Source organism: Berghia stephanieae, chromosome 9, assembly GCF_034508935.2.
Source record: "Berghia stephanieae isolate SIO BIC M18660-M18661 chromosome 9, UCSD_Bste_1.3, whole genome shotgun sequence".
Classification (NCBI taxonomy): domain Eukaryota; kingdom Metazoa; phylum Mollusca; class Gastropoda; order Nudibranchia; family Aeolidiidae; genus Berghia; species Berghia stephanieae.
The window spans coordinates 46,572,052-46,588,098 of record NC_088368.1 but is presented as its reverse complement, the minus strand read 5'-3'; the positions used below and the strand labels follow the sequence as shown (position 1 = coordinate 46,588,098).

Here is a 16,047-nt window from a genome sequence, read left to right as displayed (position 1 = left end):
CTGGGAAGGTTGGCAGGTCTGTTATTCTCCTCCTCCTCCTCCTCCTCCTACTCCTCTTCTTCTTCATTTCCTTCTTTTTCTTCTTCTTCTGATCATCATCATCATCATCATCATCATCATCATCATCATCATCATCGTCAACAACACCATCTTCTTTTTCTTCTGACCCAGAAATCGCCAGCTAATCAGGTCTATTTTTAAATACGTGTATTTTCTATTAATAATATCGGGAAAACCCTTAGATGATAATGAATTGAACGTGAGGAAATAAATTCAATCTATGCTCCTGACAGCAGTGGGCTGTAAAAAATAATGGACTAGAATAAATGTGACAACAGCTTTAAAAAAGGGAGAAAATACCACAAATTAACAAAGACATCATACCAGTGTGAGCTCAAAATCAGTTTTAGCAAAACTCAAAACGTTTCGGGTAATAATAGCAATAGCTATTGCTTTTATCCGCTACCCTTTGAATAGGACGGTAGTCTATCCCAAAGTACTTTCCGTCATATTTAACAACCCAGGTACCCAATCACTGCTTGGTGGAGAGGGCTGGACTATTAGTCTGAAAAGATAATCAAATATAACTCGGGATGATTGATCGCGATACCTTTACGTGTGAAGTTAGTGCTCTACCATCTGAGCCATCCTAAGTCCCTTTATAAGATGAAAGAGTTGAGACACGTGAAAAGTTGGAAGTAAATGAAGTAAATTGGAAGAAAATTGTTTTATGGGCGAATGGGAATATGAAGTTACTAGCAAGTTTATACTGTAAAAAGTATAATACAAATGAACGGGGATATGAAGTTACTTGCAAGTTAAGACTGTAAAAAGTATATTACAAATGAACGGGGATATAAAGTTACTAGCAAGTTTATACTGTAAACAGTATATTACAAATGAACGGGGATATAAAGTTACTAGCAAGTTTATACTGTAAACAGTATATTACAAATGAACGGGGATATAAAGTTACTAGCAAGTTTATACTGTAAACAGTATATTACAAATGAACGGGGATATGAAGTTACTAGCAAGTTAAGACTGTAAAAAGTATAGTACAAATCTGATGATGACAGCCTCACATAGTAAGAGAAAGAAATACTAAACACGTAATGTTTCGGGCACAAAACCCTTCCTCCGTCAATAATGAAAACAGCCAGATCAATAAATCCAGATAGAAAAGGGGAAAGTTCAACGAATGTCTGTTCTGGATTAACAATGGCGAAATAAACTCTCACGATTATCAATGATTATTATTTTATCCGTTGTTGTTTGAACTGACATCGAATGTATTTTTCCTCTATTTTACCTGATTATTATTATTATCATTATTATTATTATTATTATTATTATTATTATTATTATTATTATTATTATTATTATTATTATTATTATTATTATTATTATTTATTGTTTTAGGATTACGACACAGACATGGATGACAAAATACCAAATATATTACCAGGAAGACATGACAACGTTACGTTAGAAAGACCACATCAGAAGGTTGAAGACGGACTCCCTGTACTGCCATCGCCCAAACAGCATCACAAGGTTAAAGACGATCACCCTTGTAAGTCATACGTAACATCAGTACTAAAAAATAAGCTTTTAAATCGCGCAACATCCACTAAACGTTCTCAAAGACGTCTATCAGGGGTCTCTATTCAACAGCATCATTTAACAGTAGAGCGAATCATGAGGCCTGATAGGCGATAATACTATATTTGTTTAGACAAAGAAGTCGATTTTAACGGCCAATACCTATTATACGCATGGGTACGGCAAGAGAATGTGCATTTGCCAAGGACTCAACTATGCGCTACTCAGAATGAGACACGAACCCTGAACTTTCCAGTCTGGAAGGCGAAGTGTGGGAATGGTATTGTGTCGGATTAAGGTGATGACGGAAAGAAGAGACAGGTGAAAGATGCCAGTTTGGCTTTCTAAGGCAAAAAATCTACTGATTAATTTTATTTCTAGTCTATGTTCCGTTCTTCTTCAAGTCTTACCATAACTTTGTATTTGTTTTCATAATTGTACATTTTCCTGCTCCTTTAAATTTATTTTATGTTTGATATACCATTCACAAGACGTAAATGGTTGCATTTAAAATTTAAACGTACTATTTATGATACAAATTTTTTTAACATGAATGAATCAAACAACCCGACATGAAAGAATACCCGTTATACATATATTTATATGTAAACAAACAGTAGAAACCTTAGAAACTTTATCCTCTCTTTACTACAATATTGTTATGTTGGTTTATACATATCTATATCCATTTGGATTTTTAAACATTATTAAATATCTATTATTCATCATTGAAGAAACTTATTGTTTTCAAAGATGGTCCAGAGTTGTTGTGTTGTTGATTGTTTTCTTTTTGGTTATATATATATATATATTATATATATATATATATATATTATATATATATATATATGTGTGTGTGTGTGTGTGTGGGTGGGGGGGGGTGTGTATTTGTGTATGTGCGTCATCTTATGGGCCAAAAAAAGTAGAACCAAATGTATATGGTGTCATAAAATAAGAGTAAAAAATAACGATCAATGTTGAATTGTAAGCTTCAATTTTTTAGGCGAAGACGAGCATCAGTAACTGTAAGTATAGATCTTCTACAGTTTAATGGAAAGATTGTAATTTTGAATGTTTTTGGAGATAAGCTACGAATTGATTGTCTTAAGCCCCCCCCCCCCCCCGCACCCCCTACGAGGAATATTGGTCGCTTTACACAGGAGGATATATATATATATATATATATATATATATATATATATATATATATATATATATATTTAGAAAGAGAGAGAGAGAGAGAGAGAGATAGAAATATACTCTATTTTGAATACGCTCGCACAAACACCAAGTCATACATACATGCATAATATATATATATTTGAGGGAGAAAAATAGGGGGAGGGGGGGGGGTATAGAAAGAGAGAGAAAAAAAGATGAGAGAAAGCGAGAGAGGGATGGAGAGAGAGAGAGAGAGAGAGAGAGAGGGATGGAGAGAGAGAGAGAGAGAGAGAGAGAGAGAGAGAGAGAGAGAGAGAGAGAGAGAGAGAGAGAGAGAGAGAGAGAGAGAGAGAAATATACTCTATTTTGAATACGCTCGCACAAACACCAAGTCATACATACATGCATAATATATATATTTGAGGGAGAAAAATAGGGGGAGGGGGGGGGGGTAGAGAAAGAGAGAGAAAAAAAAAGATGGGAGAAAGCGAGAGAGGGATGGAGAGAGAGAGAGAGAGAGAGAGAGAGAGAGAGGGAGAAAGGCAGAGAGTGAGAGAGAGAGAGAAAGTCAGAGAGAATCTGAGAGAGAGAGAGGCAGAGAGTGGGATATATCTATATAATATATATATATATTATTATTATTATTATTATTATTATTATTATTATTATTATTATTATTATTATTATTATTTATTATTATTATTATTATTATTATTTATCATTATTATTATTATTAATATTATTGTTATTATATTTTTTATTATTATTATTATTATTATTATTATTATTATTATTATTATTATTATTATTATTATTATTATTATTGTTATTATTATTATTAATATTATTATTATTATATTTATTATTATTATTATCATCATTATTTAGACCTGTAAATTCTCAGTCAATTAACTGAAATCAGTCAATTTGTCAAATTCAAATATTTAAAAAAAAGGAAAGAAAGAAGTGAAGAAAGAAAGAATTCACAAATCGTAGTCGAATGACCGTAAAGTAATTAGGAGTGTTCCATAACGCTACGCATAGCTCATGGGAGCCGTTAATATTAACGATGGATTTATTGCCAAGGCTAAGCGGCGCTTTTTAGAATTAGCGTGACTGAACATATCCCAGTGTAATTTCACACAGCCTTCGTTAAATTATTTTTTCACTTTCCAACCTGTCGTGATCCCAACGGTAGCCAATTTTAACTGAGCCGCCGAGCGATAAATTTCACTGTTTCGTCTAAGCCAAAATTGACCAAAATTACAAGCAGGGGTTTAAAAGTATAAAAAAAAAATAAAATGCGAATGCCGGAAGTAACATCTCTAGTAGATGATGGAGACACCTTTAAATCGAAAGTTAGATTAGGATAGATTGCTACAAAGCACATTTCGATTGCCTCACATTGTAAACAAACTGGTTGACCGTTTCTTCACTGATTGAGTACCTGATTATAAGAACAATGGTAAGTAGCCTAATTAATTCCCGTGCAAATCAGGACGTTTTCTGCCATTGTTTTTGCTCAAGCCCAAGCGAGCTTGCTGTTTTGTGGCGATTTACCTTAATTTCGATTCTTTGAATTTTTCCGCTACGCCTGCCGAAGTTTCTTCTTGATAATTCACTTCTACTTAATAATTCAGTGTATTGGCCAGAAGTCATATTTATTTAAGTTTTTTTTTCTCTGTCATTTACTGATTGAAAATCAAGTTTGCTCATTGCTACATTATTCTAATGTTCTCACAATGGCTGAGCTGTTCGTGGATCGCAATTCAGACTTGTCATTGTCGAGCATCGATAAAGTTAAGGATGTGAGTGTGAGGAATAAATTCAATTGGTCATGGCTAGAAGTTAAAGATGATAATGGTGATTATTTTTCTGACTATGTCAAAAAAAATTCCAGAGGCAGGAATATGACTTTGATGAAGTCATCTTTACCTATATGAATGACATGCTTATTTAGCATTCCTTCTACATCAAATTATGGCAGTCATACTTCCAGTAAGAAATAACACCCACTATTTTAATGTATTGTTTTTATCACTCTCCTCTCCAATGATGCCCTTATTTTTTTTAAATAATTGAATCTTCAGTTTGTCGAAGAGTTTCAGTCAATTTTTATAGAGCTCATTTACAGGTCTAATTATTATTATTATTATTATTATTATTATTATTATTATTATTATTATTATTATTATTATTATTATTATTATTATTATTATTATTATTATTATTATTATTATCATTATTACTAAATATCGTCATCTTCATCATCATCATTATCACCATCATCATCATAATCCTCATCATCATTATCACCATCATCATCATCATCATCATCATCATTATCATTATTATCTTTATCCTTATATTCATTCTACAGTTAGAGCAGAGTTTGAAGAGTGCTGTTTCGGGACTCCCGAGAGTGGTGAACCATTTGACAGATGTGTGAAAAACCCTGGTCATCAGAATTTTATTCCCGTAAAGGAATTAAAAATGAGTGACCTGCCAGAAGAGTGGAGAACGGAAAGTGTTATGGAATCTATCAAAGAACGCATTGACCGGACAGTGAAAATTGTGGTGAAATATGTCAGTGAAAAGAGGCCGGATTACTTTCCATATACGACTAAACCATATCCTAATGCCGACAAGCGTGGACGCCGGGTAGCGGGTATTTTTGGAACAGGATTCATATGCAAGTGTAGATCAGTCCCTGACAAAGCCTGCCCTTGCATGGATTGCCGTAACAGCGGTGATCCAAAGATAGGCTATACGGAGTTCAGAGTGAGGACAGCAACACATGTTGTATTTGACCAGCTTGAGTTAGAGAAAACGACAATTGAGTTATTTTTTGACTCTCCAGATAGGGATAGAGTGAAATATATCAAGGGGGTTTCAATTATTGATTTACCTGTTGATGAATATATTGATTATCAGCATGATGATGATGATGATGATGATGATGATGATGATGATGATGATGATGATGATGATGATGATGATGATAATGATGATGATAATCAATGTATTATATCTACTAATGTGGTAAAGCGATGTAGGGATGATGTGACGTATTTAAGGTGTGTTAGTCATGATCATTTTGACTTACCTTTAAGGAACAGTATCCTGCCTTCCCAGGACAAACCAAAAAGGCTTTATAATATCCCATACCCATGGAGGTAGCAAGCACATTACATTTGGACATTTTACAAAAGATGATCTGCCTTTCCAATATACTGATACATCTGACGGAAAAATTGATCTGCCATTGGAATATGTTGCAGATTTGACACAAATAGATAGGAAGTCACTAGTAGGGGAAGACGAGATCGATAAATACAAAGTCATTAAATGTAATGACGTGGCGTTAGTTCGAGCGCCCGAGAGTTCCTTTGAGATTATAAAAGGTTTTTTTCCGAAATTTATGAATAAATCAGTTTATAAATCCTTTGGTGGGTTTGTATTCCTTGTTCTTGGCCTACATTGTTTAATCCCACGAGATGTTGATTGGCATTATTCGTATGACAATCTGTATCGACGTTGGATAAAGTTCCCTCCAGACACAATATTTTATTTTAAAGAATGTAACCAATCTTTCTGCTTACCTGAATTGGAAATTGGGACTGATCACGTCCCATTGACAAGGTGCTATGACATTGACACGTGTCCAGGGTGCAGTGGTGCCCCAGTTTTCAGGTATCGTAAATATTATTCTCCTGATAGTGCCCCAGTTTTCGGGTATCGTAAATATTATTCTCCTGATGATGTACATACACATTCTGGCAGTTTAAGAATCCGAATCAACATCAGTGCAATCGATTACTTGTTACTTTAGTAAAATGTCTCACCGTACGCGGGTGTTTAATGAGTAACCAACCTTTAACCGCGTTGTTTCTGTCGCAAAAAGAATATGTAATACTGCCTACAAGGCGTCATGTCACGTCCTACATGTTAAGTGTCACCATTGGCTTGGGACCCCCTGTAAAGTGCTTTCAGCACGTTGATTAGAGATTGCTCTATAAAATGCTGTAGGTTTTATATTTAAAAATTGTTTTATCAGGTGTGCTTAGTGCCTCGTTTCCAAAGTGTGGGAAACCTGTCAGTGTATTGGACAACACAACACATGATTTGGCCAACCAAGTATGGAGAAATGATATTTTATGTCAGAACAAACGTTGTAGAAAATTACTGTTTTTTTTAATAGAGACAGATAGGTCGTGACGTCACACCTTCTACTCTTCTGGTTCCAAACTCCCTAGAAGTGTGTGTGTTTGTGTAGCCAGTGTTTCGGAGGATTAATAATGAATAGGTTATCTATTGACTCAAAAGGTAGCCGAAATAGTTTTAACAGAATTTCTAACGATTCACGTAAGAGAAGTAAAAAGAAGTCATCCTACAGAGCCATTAGGCTCGTGGAGCCAGAGCTCTATCCCGGTTTATACAGCGTGAAACGGACAATAGCAATTGCCTGATACCCTTTGGATAGGACGTTGTTTATGGCAAAGTACTTTCCGCCAGATCAAACAGGCCTCGCTACCCAATCACTGCTTGGAGGACAAGGGAGTCAGAAAAAGTTTCGACTGTACCCTGGATCGATCTCGGTCCGCTTTGATTGTGAAGCGAGTGCTCTACCAACTGAACTATCGGGACCACCCCCCCCAATAATAATAAAAGTAACACAACATTATCACAATAACCTACTTGACAACTCAGTTTTATGACTTGTCTTGAAAATTGTATTCCATTTGCTGATTTAGATAATTCTTGGCTAGATTGGTTCATTGACCAGCGTCAACGTATACATATATACAGGTCTGACTCCCTGACCCGATTATGGGCCTAATTTAACATTGTTGTAATGGACAATATTTTGCGTCACTTTTCATTTTGAGATTCCCATTACAACAATGAGCCCATAAGGAATTGGGTTGTCAGACCTGCAAGTAAGTACACGTCGATCAGGGTCTAGACATTCTATCCGATGACAGATTTTTCTCACACATTTTTGGGTCAGATTTTCCAATTTTCTAAATATAAACGAAATCTATTCCATATTGATTGGTAGCTCTGTATTCAAGGATTCAGATTTTGGTGTTTGGACATTTATCGACATATTCGCTTCTTTTTAAATGTACTTCAGTACTAAAATAGTTCTGCTGGGTCAATATTAATTGAATGATATAAGATTCTTACATTCTTGCTTTTTGTAATTCCGGACGTGTTCTTAACCGTTGCACGAGCTTGCGAGTACGTGCTGGGAACAACGTTGTCACATTTTGTGCTAATTCTATCAACCTTATGAAAATGGTGGGGAACAGACAATGTCAAAATTTACACACTCAGTCAGAGAATATTGGAATAGAAAACTGGAAGGCTGGTTTTTGGTGGGATTTATTTTCTTATTGTCTTTTTTACTTCCTCTGTCACTGTTGCATACACACTTTTTAAGATCGTTACAATTCAGTGAGAAAATTTCTCTTCATGAAGAAATCATGAATAAAATTATCAAAAGTTATAAAGTTTGTTTGTTTGTATTTATGTGTGTGTGTGTGTTTGTGTGTGTGTGTGTGTGTGTGTGTCTTTGTGTGAGTAAATAACTTTGTTTATTCATATTATTATTTTTTGGGTTTGTATTATTTTAAAATTCCTTAATTAAATATGAAAATTGATTTAAAAAGTACTATAAAATATGTTCCACCTTTATACAGTATGAATATATTGGTGTTGGAGTACATAGAATTCAAATTTCAAATGCTTTCTTTTCTTTATATATATATATATATATAACATTTAAAGTATAATTATGGTTATTTAAATACAACGTTGTTTCAAGTGTTAGCTCTCATCACTATTATTTTATGTTTTTTCTTTATACATTATAAAGTATATTGGTGTTGAATTAGATTGAATTCTAATTTCATCTGAGTCTGTTGTCATATTATCTATAATATATATATATATATATATATATATATATATATATATATATATATATATATATATATATATATACATTGAAAGTTGATGTATATATGAATGCTTCTGATTAAAATATAATTCAATTTTCAATTACTTTACAGAAAGTTGGAAACCACACATTTTATTTTTTTATATTTACTGATGAAATATGCCATAATGAATCCTGTTGTTATATTTCCTTGACTGTGGCCTCTAACATAAATATCATTTATATTTCATTTGGTTTCCATTTTATATACAAATCATAGCCCAGTGAAATTGTTCTCTGAGACTTATTGGTGGCCTCTAACATAAATATCATTTATATTTCATTTGGTTTTCATTTTATATACAAATCATAGCTCAGTGAAATTGTTCTCTGAGACTTATTGGTGGCCTCTAACATAAATATCATTTATATTTCATTTGGTTTCCATTTTTATATACAAATCATAGCCCAGTAAAATTGTTCTATGAGACTTATTGGTGGCCTCTAAGATAAATATCATTTATATTTCATTTGTTTTCCATTTTATATACAAATCATAGCCTAGTAAAATTGTTCTCTGAGACTTATTGGTGGCCTCTAACATAAATATCATTTATATTTCATTTGGTTTCCATTTTTATATACAAATCATAGCCCAGTAAAATTGTTCTAAGAGACTTTTGTTCGATTTGCCTAAAGAATAATCTTTAATTAAATGAATAAAAATATATCACGTATTGATATCAAATAATACGTTTGACAAATTTCTATTGATAGATGTCCCGTATAGAACAGTAAAGTTTGCTGCCCTAAACGTAAACAATAACAAGTTGCTAGTTATTTCCGTTAGGGACCGGAATAATTTACGCACAATATAGGTCTCCCAATTTTGTAGTTTGAGTTGTAGGCAATACACTTTCAGTATTGAAAATATGTTTACATAAAATCTAACAGTTGCAGAAATAATAATATAAGACTTAATTATTCTGAAAATCAGGCTCCGAATAATTCTCGTTTTGTTCATACCAGCGCAATAATTTGCTCTGGTCTAAAAATAGATAGACGTAACTTTTGATAAGTTTTACCTTTTGTTCCATAAAATATCCATATCTAGACATTATTTGATGCATGATCGAGTATTTATGAATATGTGTTTCTTTTGCCACCAAACAGCCAAATTTTACAGGTTATTTTCTTTCTATTATTTACATTGGAACGTGAGCTGTCAAGACAGGAACATGTGGTTTGCCATGTGCTTCTCGACCTTTGATTACGTTTGGGGCAGCAAACTTTACTGTTCTATTGTAAACAGTGCTTGATAAATTCATTCATTTAATGAATAATATATGGAGTAAAAGAATGGATGAGTTAGAATCACATCGAAAATTCATGACGTCATTCTGGTCTAATTATGGATGTTTTAAGTAACGGTTGAACTAATCCTTCTTTGGAACAAGATGGGAGATTACTGTTGGAGAGTGGAAGATTGATTACTTTAATTATAGATGGAACAAGATGGGAGATTACTGTTAGAGAGTGGAAGATTGATTACGTTATTTATAGATGGAACAAGATGGGAGATTACTGTTAGAGAGTGGAAGATTGATTACTTTAGTTATAGATGGAACAAGATGGGAGATTACTGTTAGAGAGTGAAAGATTGATTACGTTAGTTATAGATGGAACAAGATGGGGATTGCTGTTAGAGAGTGGAAGATTGATTACGTTAGTTATAGATGGGAACAAGATGGGAGATTACTGTTAGAGAGTGGAAGATTGATTACTTTAGTTATAGATGGAACAAGATGGGAGATTAATGTTAGAGAGTGGAAGATTGATTACTTTAGTTATAGATGGAACAGGATGGGAGATTACTGTTAGAGAGTGGAAGATTGATTACTTTAGTTATAGATGGACCAAGATGGGAGATTACTGTTAAAGAGTGGAAGATTGATTACTTTAGTTATAGATGGAACAAGATGGGAGATTACTGTTAGAGAGTGGAAGATTGATTACTTTATTATAGATGGAACAAGATGGATTTAGAGATTACTGTTGATGGAGATGTGTAAGATTGATTACTTTAGTTATAGATGGAACAAGATGGGAGATTACTGTTAGAGAGTGGAAGATTGATTACGTTAGTTATAGATGGAACAAGATGGGAGATTACTGTTAGAGAGTGGAAGATTGATTACTTTAGTTATAGATGGAACAAATGGGAATTACTGTTAGAGAGTGGAAGATTGATTACGTTAGTTATAGATGGAACAAGATGGGAGATTACTGTTAGAGAGTGGAAGATTGATTACTTAGTTATAATGGAACAAGAGGGGAGATTAACTGTTAGAGAGTGGAAGATTGATGAAGATGGATTACTGTAGAAGTGGAAGATTGATTACTTAGTTATGATGGAACAAGATGGGAGATTACTTTAGAGATGGAAGATTGATTACTAGTTATAGATGAAGATGGGAGATTACTTTAGAGAGTGGAAGATTGTTACTTTGTTATAGATGGAACAAGTGGAGTTATGTTAGAGAGTGGAAGATTGATTACTTTAGTTATAGATGGAACAGATGGGAGATTACTGTTAGAGAGTGGAAGATTGATTACTTAGTTATAGAAGGAAAAGATGGGAGATTACTGTTAGAGAGTGGAAGATTGATTACGTTAGTTATAGATGAACAAGATGGGAGATTACTGTTAGAGAGTGGAAGATTTATTACGTTAGTTATAGATGGAACAAGATGGGAGATTCTGTAGAGAGTGGAGATTGATTACTTTAGTTATAGATGGAACAAGATGGGAGATTACTGTTAGAGGTGGAGATTGATTACTTTAGTTATAGATGGAACAAATGGAGATTACTGTTAGAGAGTGGAGATTGATTACTTTATTATAGATGGAACAAGATGGGAGATTACTGTTGAGAGTGGAAATTGATTACTTAGTATAGATGGAACAAGATGGGAGATTACTGTTAGAGAGTGAAGATTGTTACTTTATTATAGATGGAACAAGATGGGAGATTACTGTTAGAGAGTGGAAGATTGATTACTTAGTTATAGATGGAACAAGATGGGAGATTACTGTTAGAGATGGAAGATTGATTACTTTAGTTATAGATGGAACAAGATGGGAGATTACTGTTAGAGAGTGGAAGATTGATTCTTAGTTATAATGGAACAAGATGGGAGATTACTGTTAGAGAGTGAAGATGATTACTTGTTATAATGGAACAAGATGGGAGATTACTGTTAGAGATGGAAGATTGATTACTTAGTTATAGATGGAACAAGATGGAGATTTGTTAGAGAGTGGAAGATTATTACTTTAGTTATAGATGGAACAAGATGGAGATTACTGTTAAGAGTGAAGATGATTACTTATTATAGATGGAACAAGATGGGAGATTACTGTTAGAGATGGAAGATTGATTACGTTAGTTATAGATGAACAAGTGGGAGATTACTGTTAGAGAGTGGAGATTGATTACTTTAGTTATAGATGGAAAAGATGGAGGATTACGTTAAAGAGGAAGATTGATTACTTAGTTATAGATTGAAAGGATGGAGATTACTGTTAGAGAGTGGAAGATTGATTACTTTATTATAGATGGAACAAGATGGGAGATTACTGTTAGAGAGTGGAAGATTGATTACTTTAGTTATAGATGAACAAGATGGGAGATTACTGTTAGAGAGTGGAAGATTGATTACTTAGTTTTAGATGGAACAAGATGGTAGATTACGTTTAGTGAGTGGAAGATTGATTTACTTTATAAATGGAACAAGATGGGAGATTACTGTTAGAGAGTGGAAGATTGATTACTTTAGTTATAGATGGAACAAGATGGGAGATTACTGTTAGAGAGTGGAAGATTGATTACTTAGTTATAGATGGAACAAGATGGAGTTACTGTTAGAGAGTGGAAGATTGATACTTATTATAGATGGAACAAGATGGAGATTACTGTTAGAGAGTGGAAATTGATTACGTTAGTTATGATGGAACAAGATGGGAGATTACTGTTAGAGAGTGGAAGATGATTACGTTAGTTATAGATGGAACAAGATGGGGATTACTGTTAGAGAGTGGAAGATTGATAGATGGAACAGATGGGAGAGTTAAAGGGTTTAGAGTAGGCAGTGGAGTTATTGAGAGGGATTGATTACGTTAGTATAGATGGAAAGATGGGGTTTGTTAGAGAGTGGAAGATGTTACTTTAGTTATAGATGGAACAGATGGGAGATTACTGTTAGAGTGGAAGATTGATTACTTAGTTATAGATGGAACAAGATGGGAGATTACTGTTAGAGAGTGGAGATGATTACGTTAGTTATAGATCGAACAGATGGGGATTACTGTTAGAGAGTGGAAGATGATTCTTTAGTTATAGATGGAACAAGATGGGAGATTACTGTTAGAGAGTGGAAGTTGATTACGTTAGTTAGATGGAACAAGATGGGAGATTACTGTTAGAGAGTGGAAGTTGATTACGTTAGTTTAGATGGAAAAGATGGGAGATTACTGTTAGAGAGTGAAGATTGATTACGTTAGTTATAGATGGAACAAGATGGGAGATTACTGTTAGAGAGTGGAAGATTGATTACGTTAGTTATAGATGGAACAAGATGGGAGATTACTGTTAGAGAGTGGAGATTGATTACTTTAGTTATAGATGGAACAAGATGGGAGATTACTGTAGAGAGTGAAGATTGATTACTTTAGTTATAGAAGGAACAAGATGGAGATTACTGTTAGAGAGTGGAAGATTGATTACTTATTATAGATGGAACAAGATGGGGATTACTGTTAGAGAGGAAGTTGATACGTAGATATAGATGGAACAAGATGGAGATTACTGTAGAGAGTGAAAGATGATTACTTTATTAAGATGAACAAGATGGGAGATTACTGTTAGAGAGTGGAAGATTGATTACTTAGTTATAGATGGAACAAGATGGGAGATTATGTTAGGAGTGGAAGATTGATTACTTTAGTTATAGATGGAACAAGATGGAGATTACTGTAGAGAGTGGAAGATTGATTACGTTATTATAGATGGAACAAGATGGAGATTACTGTTAGAGAGTGGAAGATTGATTACTTAGTTATAATGGAACAAGATGGAGATTACTGTTAGAGAGTGAAGATTGATTACTAGTTATAGATGGAACAAGTGGGAGATTACTGTTAGAAGTGGAAGATTGATTACGTAGTTATAGATGGAACAAGATGGAGATTACTGTTAGAGAGTGGAAATTGATTACGTTAGTTATAGATGGAACAAGATGGGAGATTACTGTTAGAGAGTGGAAGATTGATTACTTTATTATAGATGGAACAAGATAGGAGATTACTGTTAGAGAGTGGAAGATTGATTACGTTAGTTATAGATGGAACAAGATGGAGATTACTGTTAGAGAGTGGAAGATTGATTACGTTTTAGTAAGATGGAACAAGATGGAGATTAACTGTTTAGAGAGTGGAAGATTGATTTACGTTAGTTATAGATGGAACAAGATGGGAGATTACTGTTAGAGAGTGGAAGATTGATTACTTTAGTTATAGATGGAACAAGATTGAAGATTACTGTTAGAGAGTGGAAGATTGATTACTTTAATTATAGATGGAACAAGATGGGAGATTACTGTTAGAGAGTGGACGATTGATTACGTTAGTTATAGATGGAACAAGATGGGAGATTACTGTTAGAGAGTGGAAGATTGATTACGTTAGTTATAGATGGAACAAGATGGGAGATTACTGTTAGAGAGTGGAAGATTGATTACGTTAGTTATAGATGGAACAAGATGGGAGATTACTGTTAGAGAGTGGAAGATTGATTACTTTAGTTATAGATGGAACAAGATTGAAGATTACTGTTAGAGAGTGGAAGATTGATTACTTTAATTATAGATGGAACAAGATGGGAGATTACTGTTAGAGAGTGGACGATTGATTACGTTAGTTATAGATGGAACAAGATGGGAGATTACTGTTAGAGAGTGGAAGATTGATTACGTTAGTTATAGATGGAACAAGATGGGAGATTACTGTTAGAGAGTGGAAGATTGATTACGTTAGTTATAGATGGAACAAGATGGGAGATTACTGTTAGAGAGTGGAAGATTGATTACGTTAGTTATAGATGGAACAAGACATGTTTACACATACAGACAATGTTTGCTGATATTGGAACAAGCTTTCGAGATTTCAGCGGTGCTTTTGGAATCAGATGTTTCTCCTCATAAATTAATCATGTATTTATCTAAAATTGTAAAGTCTATTGCCCAAAAAGGAATCTATTTCATTGTTGTTATCATAGATGTCACGTTTTGTTCTAATTCTATCAACCTTATAAATCAGGTGGGGAACAAACTATGTCAATTCTTACACTCTCAGTCAGAGAATATTGGAATAGAAAACTGGAAGGCCGGTTTTTGGCGGTTTATTTTCTTGTAATTTTCTCTTTTATTTCATCCGTCATTGTTTTTTACACACTTTTTAAGATCGGTACAATTCAGAGAGAAAATTTCTCTTGATGAAGAAATAATTAATAAAACCCCTTTGCTTTGTAGTTACACTGTTTGTGTGTATGTGTGTGTGTGTGTGTGTGTGTGTGTGTGTGTGTGCATCTTTGTTTGTGTGTAGATAAAGAGGTATAACGTTACCTATTCTAATTTGTATGTTTTCTGTCATTTAAAAATTCTCAATAAAATATGAAAACTGATTTTAAAAATGTCTATACACGTTGATTCTTTATAATTTATACAATATAAGATACACTATCTATCCTATACTATCTATATTTACAACTTTCATAAACAAAGCAGCGTGTTTAAATTTGTTAAAAAATATCCAATCGTTGTACAGCAGCAAGTCATGTGATTGATGACTCGGTCGGAAAAAAATAAACCATAGATGCTGTGTGTTTGGCTAAGAAACTCACAATACTGCCATGCGGAAATAGAATAGATAAATAAATGATATAAAATTCCCTTTATTCATCCCATTGGGGAAATTTGTCTCTAGGGTCTATTCCAAGGTAAGACTGGAATAACACAGGCGTCAGCCACAGTGCAGCGCCGCAAATTGAGCTAGGGCAGCAGCAGCGCGATGTGACTTGCTCAAGGCCACACAGCGCAACGGCGGGTGATCAAACTCGGTACCTTTCGGGTACGAAGCAGAGAACATGCCGCTGAGCCACGCTGCTCCTAAATATAAGGCACCAACACAGAAAACTATGTATAACCTTGAACGTTTATAGTCTGGTTAATACAGTTGAATGAGAATTACGATAACAAAGACATGAGTGGCGTCAACTGCGT

At 33.9% G+C, this 16,047-nt stretch overlaps 1 protein-coding gene and 1 long non-coding RNA gene across 4 annotated transcripts in view; both read left to right on the top strand.

The window, feature by feature from the left end:
• The window catches only part of LOC144980341 (uncharacterized), a 15,894-nt gene extending 9,682 nt beyond the window's left edge, over positions 1-6,212 (top strand). For both annotated transcript variants that reach the window (XM_078928012.1, XM_078928010.1), the window contains exons 2-3: positions 1,423-1,576; positions 5,147-6,212. In XM_078928012.1, coding sequence (XP_078784138.1) covers positions 1,438-1,576; positions 5,147-5,946 — 939 coding nt within the window. In that variant the 5' untranslated portion in view covers positions 1,423-1,437 and the 3' untranslated portion in view covers positions 5,947-6,212. The remainder of the gene's footprint in view (positions 1-1,422; positions 1,577-5,146) is intronic.
• Positions 6,213-8,745: 2,533 nt separating this feature from the next.
• On the top strand, positions 8,746-15,458 carry LOC144980338 (uncharacterized). 2 transcript variants are annotated; one of them, XR_013646864.1, is made up of 4 exons: positions 8,746-10,614; positions 10,798-10,912; positions 13,992-14,105; positions 14,224-15,458. It is a non-coding gene; the product is annotated as an uncharacterized LOC144980338 (long non-coding RNA). The 2 variants fall into 2 exon arrangements; XR_013646865.1 differs by lacking the exon at positions 14,224-15,458 and having other exon boundaries at positions 8,746-10,556; positions 13,992-14,121.
• Positions 15,459-16,047: the final 589 nt, after the last annotated feature.